The sequence below is a fragment of the Phaenicophaeus curvirostris genome, chromosome 8, assembly GCF_032191515.1.
Source record: "Phaenicophaeus curvirostris isolate KB17595 chromosome 8, BPBGC_Pcur_1.0, whole genome shotgun sequence".
Lineage (NCBI taxonomy): Eukaryota > Metazoa > Chordata > Aves > Cuculiformes > Cuculidae > Phaenicophaeus > Phaenicophaeus curvirostris.
Window position 1 is genome coordinate 23,779,862 of NC_091399.1, and position 20,103 is coordinate 23,799,964.

The 20,103-nt window shown below is 42.6% G+C and overlaps 1 protein-coding gene across 1 annotated transcript; it reads right to left on the reverse strand.

Moving 5' to 3' along the window:
* Positions 1-339: 339 nt before the first annotated feature.
* RPF1 (ribosome production factor 1 homolog) lies at positions 340-6,379 on the reverse strand. The gene is made up of 9 exons (XM_069862842.1): positions 6,175-6,379; positions 5,358-5,414; positions 4,231-4,311; positions 3,724-3,819; positions 2,853-3,006; positions 2,212-2,294; positions 1,756-1,937; positions 1,549-1,675; positions 340-756 (listed from the first exon to the last, which is right to left on the reverse strand). The coding sequence occupies exons 1-9, from the start codon at positions 6,331-6,333 to the stop codon at positions 715-717; spliced, it is 981 nt and encodes a 326-aa protein (XP_069718943.1). The 5' UTR covers positions 6,334-6,379; the 3' UTR covers positions 340-714.
* Positions 6,380-20,103: the final 13,724 nt, after the last annotated feature.

Consider the following 20,103-nt stretch of genomic DNA (forward strand, 5'->3'; position numbering starts at 1 on the left):
CATTGGTGCTTATTTCTTTTTATATACAAGAATATCAACTGCTTTGGGTAAAGATCTCTTCTAAAAATGACATTTACAGAAGAGATACCTGTAGGGAGCGAAACATTATTTTTATAACTTCAGCAATATGGCTACTTTATGCAAGATGTTGATGAAATAAAGTACTGCAGGCTTCCTGCATTGCATGCAGCCTACTCAGTGTTCAAAAAATGGTCTCCCAAAGCTATCACCATACTGTCAGGTAACAGCGTACTGGAAGTTGGGGGCTTAAAATACTTACCTCTTCCCTGATTAATGGAAGGTGTGGTTTTAGCTGCTTAACAAGAAAAAAAAAAAAGCTGTATAACTAGAAATACTTTATTTTAAAAATATCTTTAGCCAAAATATTTACGGTCTTTGATGTTGAAAAGTGTAATTTATCCCTGCAGCAGAGCAGCAGCCGTGGCAGATCTTGAGCGATAGCTAAATTACAGGCTACTCCAACATTGCATGGTTTTTCCTGCTAAACAGGAAAAAGTAACTGTCCTTGTCACGCTGGATTTAGGTACTCAGGAAGAAAGATGGTTCTGCTTGATCTGCTCCTGTAGAAAGTTTTAATGTTTGCAGTTTCTCTTTCTGCAGACAGATACTTCATCATTAGGCAGGAGTCTGTGATAATCCACAGTTCAAAGCAGTTGTATTCCTGGTCACCAGCCATCAGCAGAGAGCTGTCCCTTATAAGTGAAATTTTCTCCTGTTCATGTCCATTTCTCGGCGCTGAAATTCAAGAGAAAAGGAATTAACCAATAAATTCATGCAACAGGACACAAACAAGAATGAGCAATCCAGTTTACAGTGGGGTAAGCAGTGAAATGGGTCACAGTTACAGTGAGGTTGAGTCTGCTTTAGAGGACTAGCAAGGCAGATTTAGAACTACAGAACACACAGCAGTTCTCTGTTCACTGATAGCAGACAAAGTGTCTTTAACAAAATCCATTTCACGGACTACACCAGGAGTATTAGAATTTTCTTTCTGGTATATCTTGGATACTTGCTTCTAAGTTTTGCTAATTAACTGCAATTCCATGGTAACAATGACTGGAAAAATAATTTATCATTTCCTGCAGTGTTACTTCCATTTCACTTAATGTGTGCAGAGGTCAGTGCTCCCTTCCATTCACTAGTAAGAAGTGATATTACTGTAAACAGCTTAATCATTTGTACACTATCATTCTTGCCCTCATCTTGCAGGGTTCCAATAACAGCTTATACCCGGGGAGCATTTCTCACATTTGTTTATATCTGTATATGTTAAAGAAACGGCATTCTGCAAATAAGTACTCATGGTATATTGATACTCCTCATCCTTGCTATTTTTATTTTTTACTTACAATATCGCAGAATGCTTCTACTTTGTGTTTCTCAAAATAATACCTCTAAATATTCCAGTTAAATACTTCCATATTGAGAACTGCATTTATACAGCTTTTCTAGGCTAAGATTTGTTACATTTCATGGTGGTCAGATTTAGTCTCCCTTTGGAAGCAGGGCGGTTATCATTAGACATACCTTATGAATCCACTCATATTCTCCAAACTTGGAATCAAAGGTTCCTTTTTGAAGAGACCTCAACTTTAATGTAAAACGGGGCCCAAGTTCTTGAATTCCCACTTTCTTTTCACTCTTGAAGATGTATCTTGGGGAAGAAAAAAGTTAAAATTAGGAAGCAGGTTACAAAAACATTTTCTCTTCTCTGAGTATTGTGGAAAATTTTACCTGTGGAATCTGAAAAAGATGTAGTCTCGCTGGTTGTGAAATGTTGCCACTTGTCTTCCAATGAACTGGGGATCATGTGGGAAGAGAGAAGCAAACATGCGACCAACAGAATGGCCAAGGCGCGTTGTAAAATTGTTCAGGATGACTTCAGGTACGTGTTCTGTGGGCTCCTTCCCCTTCCGCTGAAATGAAAACAACAGATAAGAATGCAAAGAACAGATTGAATGCAAGAAAGAGTGGTTTGGGTTGGAAGGGATCACAAAGCACATCCAGTGGCAACCCCACTGCCCTGAGCAGGGACACCTCCCACATACAAGCTGTTGCCCCCCCTGTTAACTTATGAAAAACACCTTTACAAGACCAGTTAAATCATACCGAAGTGCAACCTATTTTGGCAGTTCAAGTAGAGTGAACGTATTCATCAACATACACTTTTTCATTTTGTTGGAGTCTTACCTTAATTTCTTTACGCAAACGGACGCTGCTCATCCTAAAATGAGCAGTTGGGCCATCAGGCAGGTGACTTAGAACAAGACCATCTGTTCACCAAGTTAAAAAAAAGGCTGGTAAAACTCAACATAATATACAGAGGAACATTCGCTGCCAAGTGAATATTATAGTACAGTATTACATCCATTACCTGCACCTTATGTACAAGGTTTCATTATATTTGTGATCATACATTCATAAAGTAGTTAACTAGTGTTCTGAAGGATGTCTGTTAATTTTTTTTTCAATAGTTCAGAGTTATCTTCTACTACTTTCTCACTTAGTGATGTTTTATCTAGTCAGCAAAACTAAATGGGAATCATTGGTCAGAAAAACTTGTTAATCAAGCTGTTAAATTTACTGAAACAATGCTGTTTATCCATCCATGCATTACAAACTGAAAACAAGACACTTTCTTTAATAATTACAATTTTGTTACCCATGAGATATTCGTGTTGGCACCGTGACTTTTAGCTCTAGTTTTGCTGTAAGCTGCATGGTGAAGAGAAAAAGTCCAGACTGAAGCAGATCTTTGAAGCAGATCTATTCTCTTTCCCTGACACACCCAGAGCTAGTGTGTCTGTTTTAATAAATACTGAAAAGGATACTTGGTATTTTGCGATCTTCATTAATGACTATTAAATCCGTGAAGTCCCTTGCAATGCACTGGGGAATAATTCTTTTCAGAGCCAGTCCTCTTCGGTAGTAGACATGTGAGTTTGGTATCACTGTAGACAGCTGTTCACAGAACCTCACCGTCCTCTGCAAAACACATGTGGGGAATTACAACGTGGGAAACATGGCATCAAATTCAAACACCACGGGAATGAAGGGTTGCTCGTTCCAACTGCCTTCCCTGATGATACATTTCTTCCCATATCTCTATACACATCTGAAGACAAGCGATTAAATTACTTGGTTCATTCAGTGGAAAAACACTTCATTTGACCTTTATTTGCACACTAGGAGGGTTTTTTTCTAAAGGACTTTTTGCGCCTTCAGTCACAGAAAGGCAGGAAAATTCCAAAAGCACCACCTCCAAACTCATTATTTATTAAGAACGCAGGTTTACAGTAAGTGCGTAACATTTCAAAATATGATGTAACTGTTAATTAAGTTGCTAACATCCAAATTTCCAGATAAACTGTTTGAGGTGTGCTTTATCCTGGTTTTGAAGCTACTTCATTTATGGTTCTCTCAAATGTCAGTGATCTCCCCAATTAGGTAATGGGGATCACTTGCATACAAGAACATACCCATGAGGTTGTTTTTTGTTGAGAGGGAAACACACAGTACTACAGAGACTAATAGATTACACACGTAGACGAGGTTATTGAGAGTCACCAAATAAATCAGCAGAAAAAAAAATCCATGTGAAAGCTATTCTTTTTCAGCTTTAATTTACCAATCATAGTACAAAAACCTTGGTATCTTACAAGCAGTTAACTGCTCAGAAGTCTCCAAGTACAACATACGTACCCCACGCGGTCTGTCTGATGTTGTAATAAGAATCTTGGGAACTGTCTGTCTGTTGAAGTATGGCGCAAATTCATCAGTTGCTTCATCAAAAGCAACCTGGAAGAACACAAGTCCTGTTAATCCACCGTGTATGAAGTAATTGAAGAACAATTGTCCAATCTGACCAAAATTCTGATGAAACTGAATATAGTACTTGCAATAATTTCAATTCACAAGACCTATCCTATAATTAATCATCACAAGGCATGTGGGGTTTAGATTTTTAAGACTCTAGTGTGATCAACATTGGCAAGTTTTACTATCAATACCAATAATGCAAAAGGCAATTATCTAGTGTAGATAATGAAAAAATGACATCACCTCTCAGCAAACCCACGACATGTAAAAATTAAATCACCAACACCTTAACAGGCGAGCAGTAAATGCTAAGTTTCATCGATCCATTTTATGCCTCTTCTTTGGAAAAAAGGGTTAACTTAATCCCATATGCAGAAATTAAACAGTTACCTCTTCATCGTTGGGATCTACAGTTGTTTCATCATACACTCTCTGGTTTTCAATAGTCTTTGGTACTGCTTTTGGAGGTGCCTAAAAATAAATAAGTTTATTAACACAACAGGTAATTATACACATAATTTAAGTGTATTGTGGAAACCACATCCATTCTACCATGACGTTGTGTATATTTCTACACAGAACTAGAAGGATTATTTATTTCATATAAGCTATTAAAAAAAAGTTACATCACCTTGATTAAAAATGCATCACTAGAACAGTGACACTGCTTAATTTCAGTCTAAGAAACAGAGTTATAAAACAAAACAAAAGAAAAACAGGGGAAGTTTCTATCCACTTCTCTTCCATAGAACAAAAAAAAGCTCTACTTTCAACAACACATTTAACCTGGATACCTACAACTTATCAACAAATAGCCTAGAATGATTACCTGTTTCCTTACCTTACTCTTAGGCTATTATGCTAACACAGAAACTCACAGCTGAGTGTTTCAACTGCCAAGATGCTTTTGAAGCACTTCAGGAAAAGCAGCAAACCTCTTGCCCATTGCAATGCTTGGAAACAAGCAGCTAACAGGCCTGGGCAGGGTTTGGTCAGACGTGACTGTTTTAATTTATACAGAAATGACTGACTAGAGCATAACTCCTAATACCACCAACATAAAGCCATAGCAATTACATTGGGCAGAGAAGGCTTTTCAGGGAGGGCCTGCTGTTACACCGTTATTAGCTCATGGCTCACCTTGCCTGATCAAGGCACCACTAAACTCGTTTTCCTCAGCCCTTTTCTCTCAGCTTGGCTGTTCAATACCTGCACTACATAACGTGGTGCCCCCAGAGGTGCCATGGGATGGTTTGGGTTGGAAGGGATCTTCACGCCCATCCAGGTCCCTCTGGATGACATCCCATCCTTCTAGTGTAACAACTGCACCACTCAGCTCAGTGTCATCTGCAAACTGGCTGAGGGGCCACTCGATCTCACTGTCCATATCATCAATGTAAGTATTAAACAGAGCAGGTTTCAGTTCCCTGCATTGTCAGAAACTCTCAACTCCCACACTTGGTGGGGCTGCAGCCATCACCCAGCAGAGCTCCCACCAATCTCAGTGCAGCTCTCACCTTGTCTCCCAGGGCTTCCCGCTCCTTTTTCCGCTTCTTCCTGGCTGCCAGCTTCTCCTAAGGAGAAAGGGAGAACATCCCATTAGCCAGAACCATTACCGGTGCCACTGCCCAGGTCTTACAGTCTTCAGTCACTCTTTGATCTTGCAGAAAAAGGCAGTAGATGCAGTTCAGACATTTGGCTATGGTCACATTCATAAGTGTTGTCTTCTTCACATCCAAGTGGGACTTAGAAAAAAACAGTGTAAATTTCCCTCACAGCAAAAGACTCTGAATGTGCCCTTTTAGAGTAACAAACTCCACTATGCTGGAGACTAGCACCATCTCTTGAGAGCCCACTGACTTTAGTGGTACTGGCCGAGTTTATCAGAACACAGACACAGGCTTCACCATTCTAAACCTCCATGGCAGATTCACAGAACCACAGAATAGGTTGTGTTGGGAGGGACCTCAAAGCCTATTCAGTCCCACCTCCTGCCATGGGCAGGGACACCTCCCACTGGATCAGGTTGCTCAAAGCCCCATCCAACTTGGCCTTGAACCCCTCCAGGGATGGGGCAGCCACCCCTGCTCTGGGCAACCTGGGCCAGGGCCTCCCCACCCTCAGCGTAAAGAATTTCTGCCTTGTATCCATCTAAATCTTCCCCCTTCCGATTTAAAGCTATTCCCTCTCACCCTATCCCTGCACTCCCTGATGAAGAGCCCCTCCTCAGCTTTCCTGGAGCCCCTTTCAGCACTGGAAGCCGCTCCCTGGAGCCTTCCCCTCTCCAGGCTCTCCCCCAGCTCTCCCAGCCCGGCCGCCCGGCCCCCCCCGCACCTTGCGCTGCTGCTGCTTCCAGCGCACGAACATGAAGTGCCGCCGCTGCTTGTTCTTGATCTCGGACACGCTGAACGTCGGCGGGAACAGCACGCGCTGCGGGGCGAGCGGCGGCCCCGCTCCATCGCCCTCGGCGGGGCCGCTGCCGTGCCCGGCCATGCCGCCGGGGGACCAGCCGCTCACCCCTCACCTTTCACCTCTCACCCGCCGCCATGGCGGCCCCTGCGCATGCGTGAGAGGGAGGCGGCGGGCGCGCCGCGCATGCGCACGACGGAACGGGAGGCGACGGGGCGCTCTGCGCATGCGCGTCGGGCCGCTGGAGGTGGTGCGGGAGGCACTACGCATGCGCACGGAGGGGGCCGGAGGAGAGTGCTGCGCATGCGCAGTGAAGAGAGGCGACGGGACACGCGCCGCGCATGCGCATAGGGGGGACTGTGGGGGGCGCCGCGCATACGCGCAGAGGGCGGGAGGCGGTGGGCGCCGCGCATGCGCACGGGGGGGGGGGGGGAGAGATGAGGCGGCGGGAAGGGGAAGGGGGCACGGTGGGATGGGGCTGATGGAGTGGATGAGCTTAGAGGGCTTTCCAACCTTAATGATTCTATGATAGTATCTCAAGAGAACAGAGAGAACTTCATGAGCGGTGTTAAGCAGTTGTTTTTAAATAGGCTGGAGCGAGTCCAGAGAAGAGCAACGAAGCTGGTGAGGGGGCTGGAGAACAGGCCTGATGAGGAGCGGCTGAGAGAGCTGGGGGTGTTTAGCCTGGAGAAGAGGAGGCTGAGGGGAGACCTCATTGCTCTCTACAACTACCTGAAAGGAGGCCGTGGAGAGGAGGGAGCTGGGCTCTTCTCCCAAGGGACAGGGGACAGGACGAGAGGGAATGGCCTCAAGCTCCGCTAGGGGAGGTTCAGGCTGGACATCAGGAAAAAAATTTTCACAGAAAGGGTCACTGGGCACTGGAACAGGCTGCCCAGGGAGGGGGTGGAGTCACCTTCCCTGGAGGTGTTCTAAGGGACAGGTGGACGAGGCGCTGAGGGACATGGTTTAGTGTTTGATAGGAATGGTTGGACTCAATGATCCGGTGGGTCTCTTCCAACCTGGTTATTCTATGATCCTGTGATCTGCCCTTGTCAGAGTGCATCCGTGTCCCCAGATACAAAGGCACAGCTGGGCACGTGTATTGGAAACATCCTTTAAAGCACCAGATGTAATTAGTTGCCATCGGGTGAAAAGGTGCTGGTTTTGGTAACTTGGTGGATTATATATGAGCAATCTGGTTGCATTTAAAATATTTCTTTACTGGAAGAGTTATCGGGCACTGTAAGGAGCTGCCCCGGAGAGTGGTGGTGTCACCATCCCTTAGATTTGTGCAGGTGGAAAGACTCTGCCCTGTTCTATAGAAACTGAATGCTCAGGGATTTGTAGGTAGAGGCTTTTTAAATCTCAAGCTGCAAAATTCTGAGCAGAGGGACTGATTATTTCAGCGTGCCCAAAAGATTGTCTCAAAGCTTGGAATGTGTCTCCTAAGTTTATATATAAATATAGCTTTCCATTACTAAGTTTATTAGAAAAGTAAAAAAAAGTGTTAACATAGGCACACGAAGATAAAGGAAAAGGATCTAGAAATAACTTGAACTAGACAATACCCCAAACGTACTTCTGTCCTATAGACAATTTAATGCTGTCCCTCAGCACACTTTGCTGAGGTTCTTTCTACTTGACACAGAAGCAAGTGAAAGATCAAAGTCCTCATTACGCACAATCCCATATTTTTATTACCCTCACTCTCATTTTTGTCAAGAGAAACTTTCGACTGCCCCTAGTGCCTTGAAGATAAGTAGTTTCCATGGTAATTAAAGTTTGGAGGATTTAATTGCAAATATTCTAACCAAGGACTTTCTGTAACTTTATCTTACCAGCTGATTGCCAGAGATTGCAGGAGTATCTCTAGAAATCATTAGTAGAGATTTCATCTCTGCTGTCAGCAGAGCTAGTATGGAATTCTGAGTTATTTGTAGTTCCAGTTTGCTGGGATTGTTGCAAACTGCATTGCAGTGCAATTGCGTGAAGTTTGCTGCTTACGCGTGACAAAAACACATTATCTCTCTCCCAGCAAGAGGGGAGACAACCTCCTAGTATTATTCAAAGGCTTTTCTTCCCAGGGCTCACAGGAACAAAATGATGATGCACAATAATACAAGGACTTCCTAGGGCAGGGGAGGGGCAATAAAGAGACACCAGAAACATCTTGTCGACTTGGTTAAAACAAGATCACTAACAAGGTACAATTATAACTTCAATAGAATGCCTAACTAATAAATGCATGCATAGTATTTGTTTAATTTCTTCATAGAAAAGGTCCCAGGGTCTTTTACTTATTTTAGCTATGAATTCTGGTCTGGGTAAATAACATTTTAACCAGGATACTCTATTTTTACACCTAAGGTAGCATTGCCTGGAAACAATCTTTTGGAAGAAGCTGCTTTGTTAAAAAATGAACCACAAACCAGACAAAAATCCAACCAGAAGGCACCAGTAGCTTTGATTTGTGTGAAGCAACAAGCAAGTTCTGCAATGGAGAGTGATGAATGAAGACGTTTATTCTGTGTCAGCACTAAGGAATTCTGGAGGAAACCTCTCTAAATTACCCCTGACGCAACTGCTGTGGTGGAAGCATCAGTTTGAGTTATATTGGTAGAGGGCTGGAGTTTTTTGTTGTTCTGTTATTTTAAACAACTGAAAAAAATCTCTTGGGAAGGACAAAAATTCAGCTGGAGAAAGGAAATTATATTAGAAAATATTTATGGAAGGAGATGAGAAAATACATTAAGATGCCTCAAGATTCAAGGATTTATTAGGAAGATAACTTTTTTTCCTTTTTAAATGAAATAACCATCATTATGCTGTTTTCCTGGTTTCTTGGTTTGTTTTTGTTTTCTTATTTCATTACCTGAAGGTAGACAGGACGTTCTACTTGTCTTCAAGATTCATTATACTAAACAAAAAGCTTCATAAAATGCAGTGCTCCAAACCAAACAAACTGTTGTGTGTGTTGGAAGAGAGACGCAGCCCACAGGCTTCTCTCTTTCTTCCTAGAGAATATGTTTTTTCACTTGAAAAGGAAACAAGAGGCTGCTATATATGTTTTTAAATGGATAAATTTTGACCGCGCATTTCTTTGTTAACAGGGCAAAGCAATTCCCTGCAGAACCAGCGAGCCAGAATTTTGTGGTTGTTGTTAAAGCAGATAACCACCAATTGGTAAGAGTAATTTGATGATCACGAGATTCACAAACATGGTTTCTGTAAAGTCTCAGTTCTAAGGATTCTTGGTGTGTTACGAGGATAAGAGTAGGACAAAACAGTTGGAAACAGTATTGTCATGATTCTAAAACTGGTGAGGAGAGGGGAACGACAAGGAATACAAGTTCACAACAGAACTTGAGCGAGAAGTGAGGTGGCTTGAGGTTCTCTCAAGGATTAGCTTTGTTGAGGTCCCCATTTATGACACTCAAAACCTTCTGCAGGATCCCTAGCCCCTCTGAACTTTCCATGGGTGGTGAAGAATACATCTAAACTGTAAAAGCTGGTGCTTTGTACTGATGGTCAGGCTAAGGCAAAGAGGCTCATAGAGGATGATGGTCATCCAGGTGCTGACTGCATGACTTCAGAGATCTTTTCCAAGCTTAAGGATTCTATGATTTAAACTGCACAAGGCAGGATGGAGCAGAAGTACCAGTTGGGGGCCTTGCAGTGAGGTTTCATGCTGTTGCAGCAGGCATCCTTTGTTCAGCTGCTAACTGCTAGGAGCAGATGCTGAACTAAGACACCTGACTTTCCTTATTCTTGCATTTTCCCACCCCTTCGTGGTGCTGTGCAAGTAATGAAGTTGTACCCCAAAGGTCTAGATTTTGTTATGCCTGCAGGCACCTCAGCCTTGAGATTGCACAGCAGTGAGTACAGGTTTGATCACATCTGAGCCTTACCAGAACCCTCAAAGTAATGTTCTTTGCAGTCTTGCTTGCAGCCTCTCCGTGGCAGGCATTCTGGGGGCTGTGTAGCAAAGTTAGTGATAGTAGCTTCCCTCAACAGGTAGTTCAAAACTTAAAGCATTCATATTTGATACAGAAGACAGGACTTTCCAGCCTCTGGAGACTGAGACTAACATTTTTCCTTTAAATGGAACAATCAAGCCACAAGCTTGCAGGTTTTTCAGAGGTGAGAACTGCCTTCATTCTGACTGAAGCTATTGCTGTGTGCAGAGCAAGGTACAGAAAGAGCTGGACCAAATAGCTGGTGGTCGGGGCGCTCTCTTCCTGAAAGGAAGGATTTTGGCCAGGTCTTGCTATTCTCCCTGTAGTTTGCTTAAAAAAATCACACAGAAAAAGCAGAAACAAGCTGTGGAGAATGGATTGTTCAGTCTCTAGGTAAGTGATGTTATCGCTGGGCTGAGGAGTCTGGTACCTTCTACGCTCTGTTGGGTGTTTTGCACAGGGAAGAAGGGGTGATGTGGTCTCACCAGGGTGGAATATTCAGAGAGAGGGGGGAGATGCTTCCTGTGGCAGAGGAATCTGGGTTTGAGTCCATGTCTCTTTAACTGAGGAAGAAGTCAAACATGGGCTCACCACAATACGCTGTCATGTGAAACATGGACATCTGCACCATCAGTTTTTGAGAGAAAGCCTGCATTGTGTTTTGTAGAGAATCCTGCGCCTGTGATGCTCGTTACGTGTTACCATACCAAGCTGTCTGGCATCTCTGCTGTAGAAAAGCCTCTTGTTTATCCAGCTAGGCGTAAGCATGAAATAAATGCTAAACTGCTTAGCTCTTGCCAGACTGTTCCCAGACTAGAGCATCCCCAGAGCTGTTTCTCTAGGGGAGCATTGCACAGGGGAGCAAGGTAAAATTACAAGGTGCCTAAGCAGGAACTGCGTGGGTAGCTCTCAAGATCATCTGTTTGGGACTTACAGGCTTGCCTTCCTTCGTGGACCTTGTTTACAGTCTTTAATTTCAGTATTTTCACCAGGGCAGTCTATAATGGATAAAATGGGGATCATGCTCAATGGAGTTGGGTATTATTTAACATTACAGGATGAACTCTAGATCTTATTATGTGCTCCCGATGCCTGTCCTCATCCCATTGCTTAACACAAAAATGAATTATTTCCATATGCTTTCCTGGATTACTCTTTACAGTAACTGAGCTGTGTACAAACATTAAGGTTCTTCTTATTCACAGAATGACCTGAGTTGGAAGGGACCCACAAGGATTATTGAGCCCAATTCCTGTCCTTACACAGGACAACCCGAAAATTTAGACCATGTGTCTGAGTGCATTGTCCAAATGCTTCTGGAATATTGTCATGCTTGGGGCTGTGACTGCTTCCCTGGGAGCTGTTCCAGTGCTCCACCACCCTCTGCGTGAAGAACCTTTTCCCAATGTCCAACCTAAGCCTAAAATTAAACAATTTTGGCAAAACAAAATTTATGAAATATATCTGTGAATGTAGAATGCCCAGTGTAAGAAGCCTAAAGCTGGATATTTGGGGTATATTTAGCACCATACATTTAAACCACAACAGTTTTCACTTAGACTCACAATTAACTTCACTGTGCTCAGGGTCACTCGAGATGTCAGATTGCAGATATCTCAAGTTCAGCACCCAGCAAATGAGGAATGCAGACTTGGTGTCTGTCCCTAAAATGAAATTAAAGTTTCTTATACTATGGGTGAACAAGGTGACTAAATGCCATTTTCTTAGCTAGTTTGCATGCTGTAATGCCCCAGAGTCTGAGAGTTTCTTTAGGATCTTGGGGCATTTTATAGCTTTTGTGTAAGAAGTGCTTGGAAGTGTCTTCCAGGAGAATTTGTTCCACAGTCAACCTGGGGAGTGAGGTGAGGTTGACAGACCTGTAGTTCCTTGGCTCTTTCATCTTGTCCTTCCTGAGGTTGCAGCAATTCAGCTCAGTGTAACCCTCTTGCTATACCGTGTGAAGAGCCGTGATTAGTGATGCATTTAAATGATCTGTGTATGATATCTCAGAACGTGCATGTATGTGCATGTGAGCAAGAAAGAGGAGTCAAGCACTTGGAAGCCTGAGAGAGCAAAACTTAACTAATCCAAGTTAAAAACTGATGTAAAGGGGAGCATTTCCAAAAGCAGGTCTTTTATAGAATCATAGAATGGATTGTGTTGGAAGGGACCTTAAAGCCCATCCAGCTCCAACACCTCTGGCAGGGACACCTCCCACTGGATCAGGGGCTCCAAGCCCCATCCAACCTGGCCTTGAACCCCTCCAGGGATGGAGCAGCCACCCCTGCTCTGGGCAGCCTGGGCCCAGAAAAATTTCATGAAGAATTTCTTACTAATGTCTAATTGAAATCTTCCCTCTTCCAATTTAAAGCTATTGCCCCTTGTCCTGTCACTGCAGGCCCTTGTAAAATGTCCCTCCAGCTTGCTTGCAGGCCCCCAACATGTGGTATTCTTGAAAAAAAACCTTGCAAATGTATTATTTAAAAACTATGGAAATTCTACAGTCCGCCGGTGTCCTGTTTGAAAGCTCATTAGAATTTAAAGAAAATACTTCTCAGCTGCTTTATGGACGGATGTCAGCACAATCATAAACATGTAGCTATAACTATCATTGCAGGAATTCCTTCCCACAGGTCCTATCAAGATGTCATAGATGGCCATTATCCTAATCTGCTGAATACTGGGTGTTTGATACCCTACCAAGCCTGTCAGCACTTCTAGTTATCTGCTAGATTAAAATGACTAGATAATACATTAGTTGTATGCAAGCCAAAAAAAAAAGCAAAGGATAAAGGAGTTTGCTGGAGTTTCAGGTGCCTCAGGCAGAAAACTGGAATGCTTCCCCAAATAGAAATCTTATAAACACAATAATTGTAATCTGATACACTTAAGGCTTTTTGAGGAGTTTAACCATTAGCTCCCCGTGGCAAAGAAATGAAGAAGCGTCTGCTGTTTCCACCGAGGTATTTTGCTGCACTCACTTTGCTGCTTCTGGAGATCGCTGTCCTTTTGTAAGGACAATTAGAAAAGCATTTACAGAAAGGGAGGGGGAGATGGTAAATGGTAAAGGAGAGGTACCTGGGGTCCTGTGTCCAGTTCTGGAATCTCTAACATAAGAAGGATCTGGAATTGTTGGAATAGGTCCAGAGGAGGCCATGAAGATGATGTGAAGGCTGGAGCTCCTCTGCTATGAGGACAGGCTGAGAGCTGGAGTTGTTCAGCTTGGAGAAGAGAAGGCTCTGGGGAGACCTTAGAGCAGCTTCTAGTACTGTGATACATCAAAATAGAGGAAAAATACCCTTTAAAATGTTTATAGGAATTTTAGAAAATCATTCGTGATCATGGAATGGTTTGAGTTGGGAGGGACCTTAAAACCCATCCAGTTCCACCTGCTGCAGTGAGCTGGGACACCTCCCACTGGATCAGGCTGCCCAAGCTCCATCCAATTTTTCCTAATGTCTGCTCTAAATCTTCCCCCTTCCAATTTAAAGCCTTTCCCTCTTGTCCTATCACTTTTATTTAATGCAGCTGCACTTTTTTCTCCTGGTAAGATTCTGTTTCCTTTCTCTGTTGGTTTATCAAATCTTTTAACACTGGTATTTCCACACTGGGTGTTCACCTCATGAAGAACATCAAAACCAGATTTATTAAAGTTAATAAAACCAAATGCTAACACAAGAAATAGTTCCAAAATCTCAGACAGACCAATGGGATAATCCAGAGATTTACCAGGAGGTTTCCTTCTCTTTTGCATTATAAACCTTCCGCAGCAGAACTTTTTTCTTCTCTGTTGGTAAAATGTGAACATGCTGAGGACATTTATAAGTGCTAATCACAAAATGACAAAGCTAATGAACATTGTAAGAGAGTCAGCTGGCAACCTGTAATAATCCCTGTGTCAGATAAACTTTTTTTCCAGTATGCATATGTAGCATTTATTAATGAAACTCAAGCTGCACCTAATTAGTAGTAACAGAAAATCCCTGGCATTTACCTCCCACATACAGAGCCACACCTTGCCCTCCAGGAAATCCAGAGAGCTTCCCAAGAACTGTCCTAGCTCTGGCCTAGATTTCAGCCTCTGTTGTAGCACCTTGCAGGAGAAGCCTACCAGAGCCAATCCTGTCTGGATCACAGGGTTTGACTGAACGAAGAAATGGAACTCATCATGAAATGTATAATAAAAAGTTAGGCTTTTTATTACAGTGTCTCTTTTGCTTGGTCTACAAGGTTCAGGAGGTTTGTTGCTCTACCCAACACAGGTCAGTGCTGAAGGCTGACTCTGTTCCCTGCAGCAGGAAACTGAGGACAGAATCCAGAGCACCATTTCAGTAAAAGTTACCATACAAAATGGCAAGGAAGAATTAGCTAAAATATTTTTTTCCTTTGTCTGTATTTCCAATTTGATATTATTTTCCTCCTACGTGGGAAAATATTTTATTTCCTAAGTTTGTGTAGCATTATTTATCAAAGAGAATGTTTGGCCTTGGCAGGAGATGGCTGGGTGAAATGGTTCTAGCCTTATTCTTTTATTTCACCGGGAGAGTTTTAAATGCATCCAAAAAGAGGTGGTAGCATTTAATCTGATACCGGGATTTTATCCAGCAGTTGATGACATATCTGGTCATGGCCCCTGCGATTCAACTTGAAATGCAAATGTGTAGTACTATTGCCAGTATGGGATTCAGAAGACCTGTCCTGTTGCCAGCTTCCTCCTTCACCGATAAGGCCATCCCTTTATGCCTTATTCTTCTACAAAATTAGTATGAAAGCATTTCTGGCTTACACAGATAAATAAGCACAACATATATTCTCGAAAGAAGAACAAGGGCCCAGCAAATCTCCTAGGGATTCCTATCCTGGGAAGCAGTGTCAACTGAAAAGGAGTTGGCGACTGATAGATCACCTTCGCTGCTTCTCTGACGTGGTGACTAGAATAGGGAATCTACCTCTTGATTGCCCAAGCACGTAAATTCTGAGCAAGCATAGAAAGGTTTATACATTTCTGTATCTGGCACTGATGTAAGGCAAGTTGGAATGTTGTATGTGGGGTTTGCATCCTAAATTCAAAAAGAGTGATGAAAAATTAGAGGGATTTCATAGAATAGACATGAGACATGATTAAAGGGCAAGGATACTCTTCTCCGAATGCGAGGCTCAAGGAGTTCCACTTACTTAGCTTATCAAAGAGAAGGTTAATGGGGTCCCTTTATGAACATTTCTATGTAGTAAATATCCATTTAAATATACATGGCTTGGCAGACAAAGATCCAAGACCTGCAATCATGATTTATAGTTACCCATAATTAACCATTGAGAGGGTTGCGAAGAATTATGGTAGCATTTCTGCTGATATTTATATCAAGATGTGATGTTCGCTCCTTGAAATGATACAAACTAGTTCAGGGAAATCTACTCGCCATTACACTCTGGAAGATCACAGAGGTCACTTCACGCTTTCTAATCTGTTAATTAAACAGTTTATAAAACTTCAGTTTAATTGGTTCTGTGATTGTTAATGAAGAGGTTTTTTAATGTTGCATGTTTGACTGCAGCCTCACCTAATCTCAATTATTTCATATGTAGGTGGGTGGTGGGGCTTTATCATCCTACCAGCGCCTCCACCTTCATCCCTGAAGGCTGCATCATTATCTTGTTACACAACCTGCAGGGTCGATGTTGTTGATACAGCGCCAACCACAGAAGCACTGAGAGATGGAGTGATGGAGTTGCTGGAGATCCCAAAAACCTACTCTAGAACCTGTGTACCATAAGACCAAGTTCTGCTGTACTTCTTTAGAACTTAACTAGAATGTACTGCTCAGATGTTTGCAGTCTCTGTTGAGGATTTTTAGCATGTTATTTTAGGTATTTCTTACAACTAAATGTATAATTTTCCAAGCCTTTATCCAGGCTGAGGTGGATATTTAGAATTTTCTTCTCACTTGGTCATTCAGCTCTATTTTGGGCCATCTCACAGGGAAGCAGCCCACCCTTTGGGGGACACAGTGACTGGCTTTCCTTTGGCCTCCGCATCTTTTATTCCATTATGCCTGTCAGCAGAAATGGAACAAAGTGATTTTGGTGTTTCAGGCAAGATGTCAATCTGGTACCCTCGCTGACTGGTTGTATTTCTCGGTATTATCCTGCTTTAGGAAGAGGCAGGTGCTCCACAACTCTCCACAGTTTTAAACTCTTTGAAAAGTGCCATCCTCTTCACGTTTGCAATCATAGTTTCCATTTTTCTCATTTCAAAAAGCAAGTTGTAGCAGAAAACCCTCTTCAGTCTTTATTTAGCCCACATTTTGGTGCCAGTTAATCTCCTTTTAGCTTCCTGAACCACGTGGCCTTTAAATACTCCGTATATTTCCAACAATATTTAACAGTTGTTACCTGAAACATCAATGCTACTGGATGTTCTGGTCTGTTCTGGAAGAGTGGGGCAACCTGATGCAGTGGGAGGTGTCCCTGCCCACAGCAGAGGGTTGGAATGGGATGGGGTTTGAGGTCCCTTCCAACCCAAACCATTCTATGATTCTGTGATTCTCAAACTGTGCTTCTAATGACTGTGACTTGGAAAAGACATTTGTACAGTGCCAGCAGAGGACTGTGTGGCAGGAACCAAGCTATATACTTAGCATTTCAACAGGTTTTAATAAAGGCTTTGTTACCAGGTAAAGGCTTAGCATGAAGCCAGGATAATCTCTTGATTAATAATATATTAAACTCAGAAAAAAATTGTTCAGGAGCAGAACTTGCCACACTATACCAGAAGGGAACCCACAGAAGGAAGGAAATGAATGGTTTTAGTCTTTTAATAGTAAATACTCTTTATCCGTCCACCCACAGGCATACATCTCACTTGTACCACTGCTACGTGTCCTAGAGCAAGTGTGAGAACTGTAACACTTCAGGAAGCTAAACATGAAAAACTGCCACAACAGAATTAGCTTCTGGGATGGCGCTGGCTAATGAGCAATAAATAATACCAGAAGACTATACTTTTCATAAAAAGGATTGAAAACCAGCAAAAGCTGACTCCTTACCTTAGAAGGCTTTAGATTTTTTACATAGAACTAAAGATGGTCCAGCTGTGAAGGACTTACATATCCAGGCCAAGTAAAAGCTGCACAGGCAAATACAGATCCATATTTCCTCACTTTATAACACTTTACAGTGTTACAGCTCATGATTTAAAGCTGAAAGAGGAGAGATTTAGATGGGATCTTAGGGAGAAATGTTTTCCTGTGAGGGTGGGGAGGCCCTGGCCCGGGTTGCCCAGAGCAGGGGTGGCTGCCCCATCCCTGGAGGGGTTCAGGGCCAGGTTGGATGGGGCTGGGAGCCCCTGATCCAGTGGGAGGTGTCCCTGCCTGTGGCAGGAGAGTGGAACTGGATGGGCTTTGAGGTCCCTTCCAACCCAAACCGTTCCAGGATTCTGTGATTCTATGTTTATACATCCACATTCAAGACTTACCGGAATCCTTTTCAGTATTAAGTCACCTGGGACACGGTGCGATGGGAGTCTGGAGTAAAAGGAATCCTAGTATCTCTTCTGGTAGAAGTGCTTTCTTTTCAGTCCAAGAGTTGCTTTTTAATTAACCTAAGTAAGAAAAAACATGAACTGGAGTTACAGAGAAGTAAGCTGGGGCATCCAATACCTGTCATCGAGGGATACAGCTGAGCTGCACAAAAAGCCAGTCCTTTGAATGAGTCTGGGGCATCTGCTAAAACAACCTCTTTCAGGGGGTGTTTAAAATAGAAAGTTCAAAGCAGTAACATATACAAAACTGTAACAGCAATTAAATAAATGGGGTTTATTCTTCAAGAACAAAAATTATGGATTCTAATTGAGAATATTGGCAAAAAATGTCTCTGTGAAATATTGTAAAGGCTTATGTCTTTGAAAGCATTAGATCTCATGTCCAAGGCTGTTGAGAATTTGCCAGTTGCATCATTTTCAGCTGTAATTATGAGAGATGACTGCCAGAAATGCTGACTTTCGTTTTTGAAACCAAATCCTGAGAAGATACTGGAAAACCAGGGCTCACCCTTAGTATTTCTGATCATCCATTAAGAATTTCTTCTGATGGAGTAATACTGGTAGCATCACAGCTTTGCTAGAGAGCTTTGGAAAACTGGTCTCTCAAGCTTAGAAAATCTGTGTGAAGAAATTAATACTTATCGTTCAAACTCGACGCCAGACTCTAATTATTACTTCAAACAACAAGAACACAGCATCAACAGCATGTTTTTTTAATCTGCACTGTAGTGGCCACACGTACATCCTCTTAGAAGAAACAAATTTCTCCTCTTCTGACTACTTAGCACAAATATGTGTTAATTTGTGCAGTGCATTCATTGATTTGTCTGGAATTCAGTTCTTCTGGTTTTTAACTCAGTTGATCTTAGGGCCATGCTTCATACAATACTGCATTTAAATTATCCCAGAGACGTACTTCAGATGCTCTTAGTCCTTGACATTCCCCTTGTGGAGGGAAGATGTGATGCTTATGGTGTGCACGGTAAGGGTCACAAAGCTGCTTAACTGATCTAATCAAATCGGTCGTGCTTAATAGCATTAGGTTTAAGAGCGTCACTTGATCCCACTGAGTGCTGGGCTCATAAACCCAGGGAAGATTGGACCATGAAATAAAGATCAGTTTCTTATCTGCAATACTGCATTTCACCTTTATTTCGCTCTCTGTCTAGCTGGCAGTCAGTTTAGCTGGACTACCAAGTCCACAAACTCAAACAGTGTTGTGATAGGATTTTCAAAGCAGACAAGCCACATGCTTCATGCCTCGTTTCTTAGCCTGGTTTTATACATGCTGGGCACTGGAACACTAACGAATTCAGCATTAAAGAAATCATAGAATGGTTTGGTTGGAAGGGACCTTTCAGTTCCACCGCCTTGTCATGGGCAGCGACACCTCCCACTGGATCAGGGGCTCCAAGCCCCATCCAACCTGGCCTTGAACACTTCCCAAGAGGGGGCATCCAAAACTTCTCTGGGAAATACTTCATTTTATTGAAAAAAATATTAACACTATACGTTCTTGGTTGCTGTAGAGTCTTCAGCAGTGCTTTCTCTCTCAAAAAAACCTCCAAACCAATGAAACTCTAAGTATTTTCACATATGGAATAGGTCTGGCTTGCAAAAGGCACGGGGTTTGAAATTTCCCTGTCGTTTCCCAGTATAGGCACAGGCTTCCTTAAGAAATTTAATGTATGGAAAACATGCGTGAACTCATATTTTGGACTCATATTTGTGGCTTTCTTAAAGGTTGTCCCTACACCTCTCTACACTTCGGGACTGAAATCATTGCTGTATAGCACGCAGATGTATTAGCATATGATAAACATATTTCTTTCAAAGGTCTTTTCTGAAAATGCCCGTAATGTTCTTCTTGGTGTGCCCTGCAGTATATTTGTAGCGCACATCCCATATGAAATAGAATTTGAAATTCATGAAGAGGCCTTAGTTAGGATACACAGACATTGCCCCCTGGAGCATTTTCCTGAAACATCTACCTCTTTTTGGAATTTGGTTTATTGGTAAGGTTCTGTGTTGTCAGACCAACAATGAAGGGGAGAGCAGGACATTTTCTTAGCGAGCTGAAATAGGACTCTGAAGAGCTGTGTGTTTGTGGGGCACATGAACTCATCCATCAAGAGTGTAATGATCTCTCCAGGTTGTACATTAAGCACATTATCACACAGTGACTCGATACTTACTGTGTCTTACACAGTTCTGGGACTGGAAAAAGAATAAGGAGTTGTCCAAAGGAAAGGAAGGGAAACTAATTCTCCTGTTAGAATGTACCTCTGTTCTTTGAATTTCTACTTTGCTGTGTGGAGCAAGAAACAAGGTGCAAACAAGACCTGCAGAGATGCTTGG

What these genes read in the sequence shown, in the direction of transcription:
- RPF1 (XM_069862842.1), bottom strand. Translation starts at nt 6,333, where the DNA reads ATGGCCGGGCACGGCAGCGGCCCCGCCGAGGGCGATGGAGCGGGGCCG. An exon ending in GGAAGCAGCAGCAGCGCAAG is followed by an intron (nt 5,415 to 6,174) that starts GTGCGGGGGGGG and finishes CTTTCTCCTTAG; the next exon opens with GAGAAGCTGGCAGCCAGGAA. An exon ending in TAGATCCCAACGATGAAGAG is followed by an intron (nt 3,820 to 4,230) that starts GTAACTGTTTAA and finishes GTGTTCTTCCAG; the next exon opens with GTTGCTTTTGATGAAGCAAC.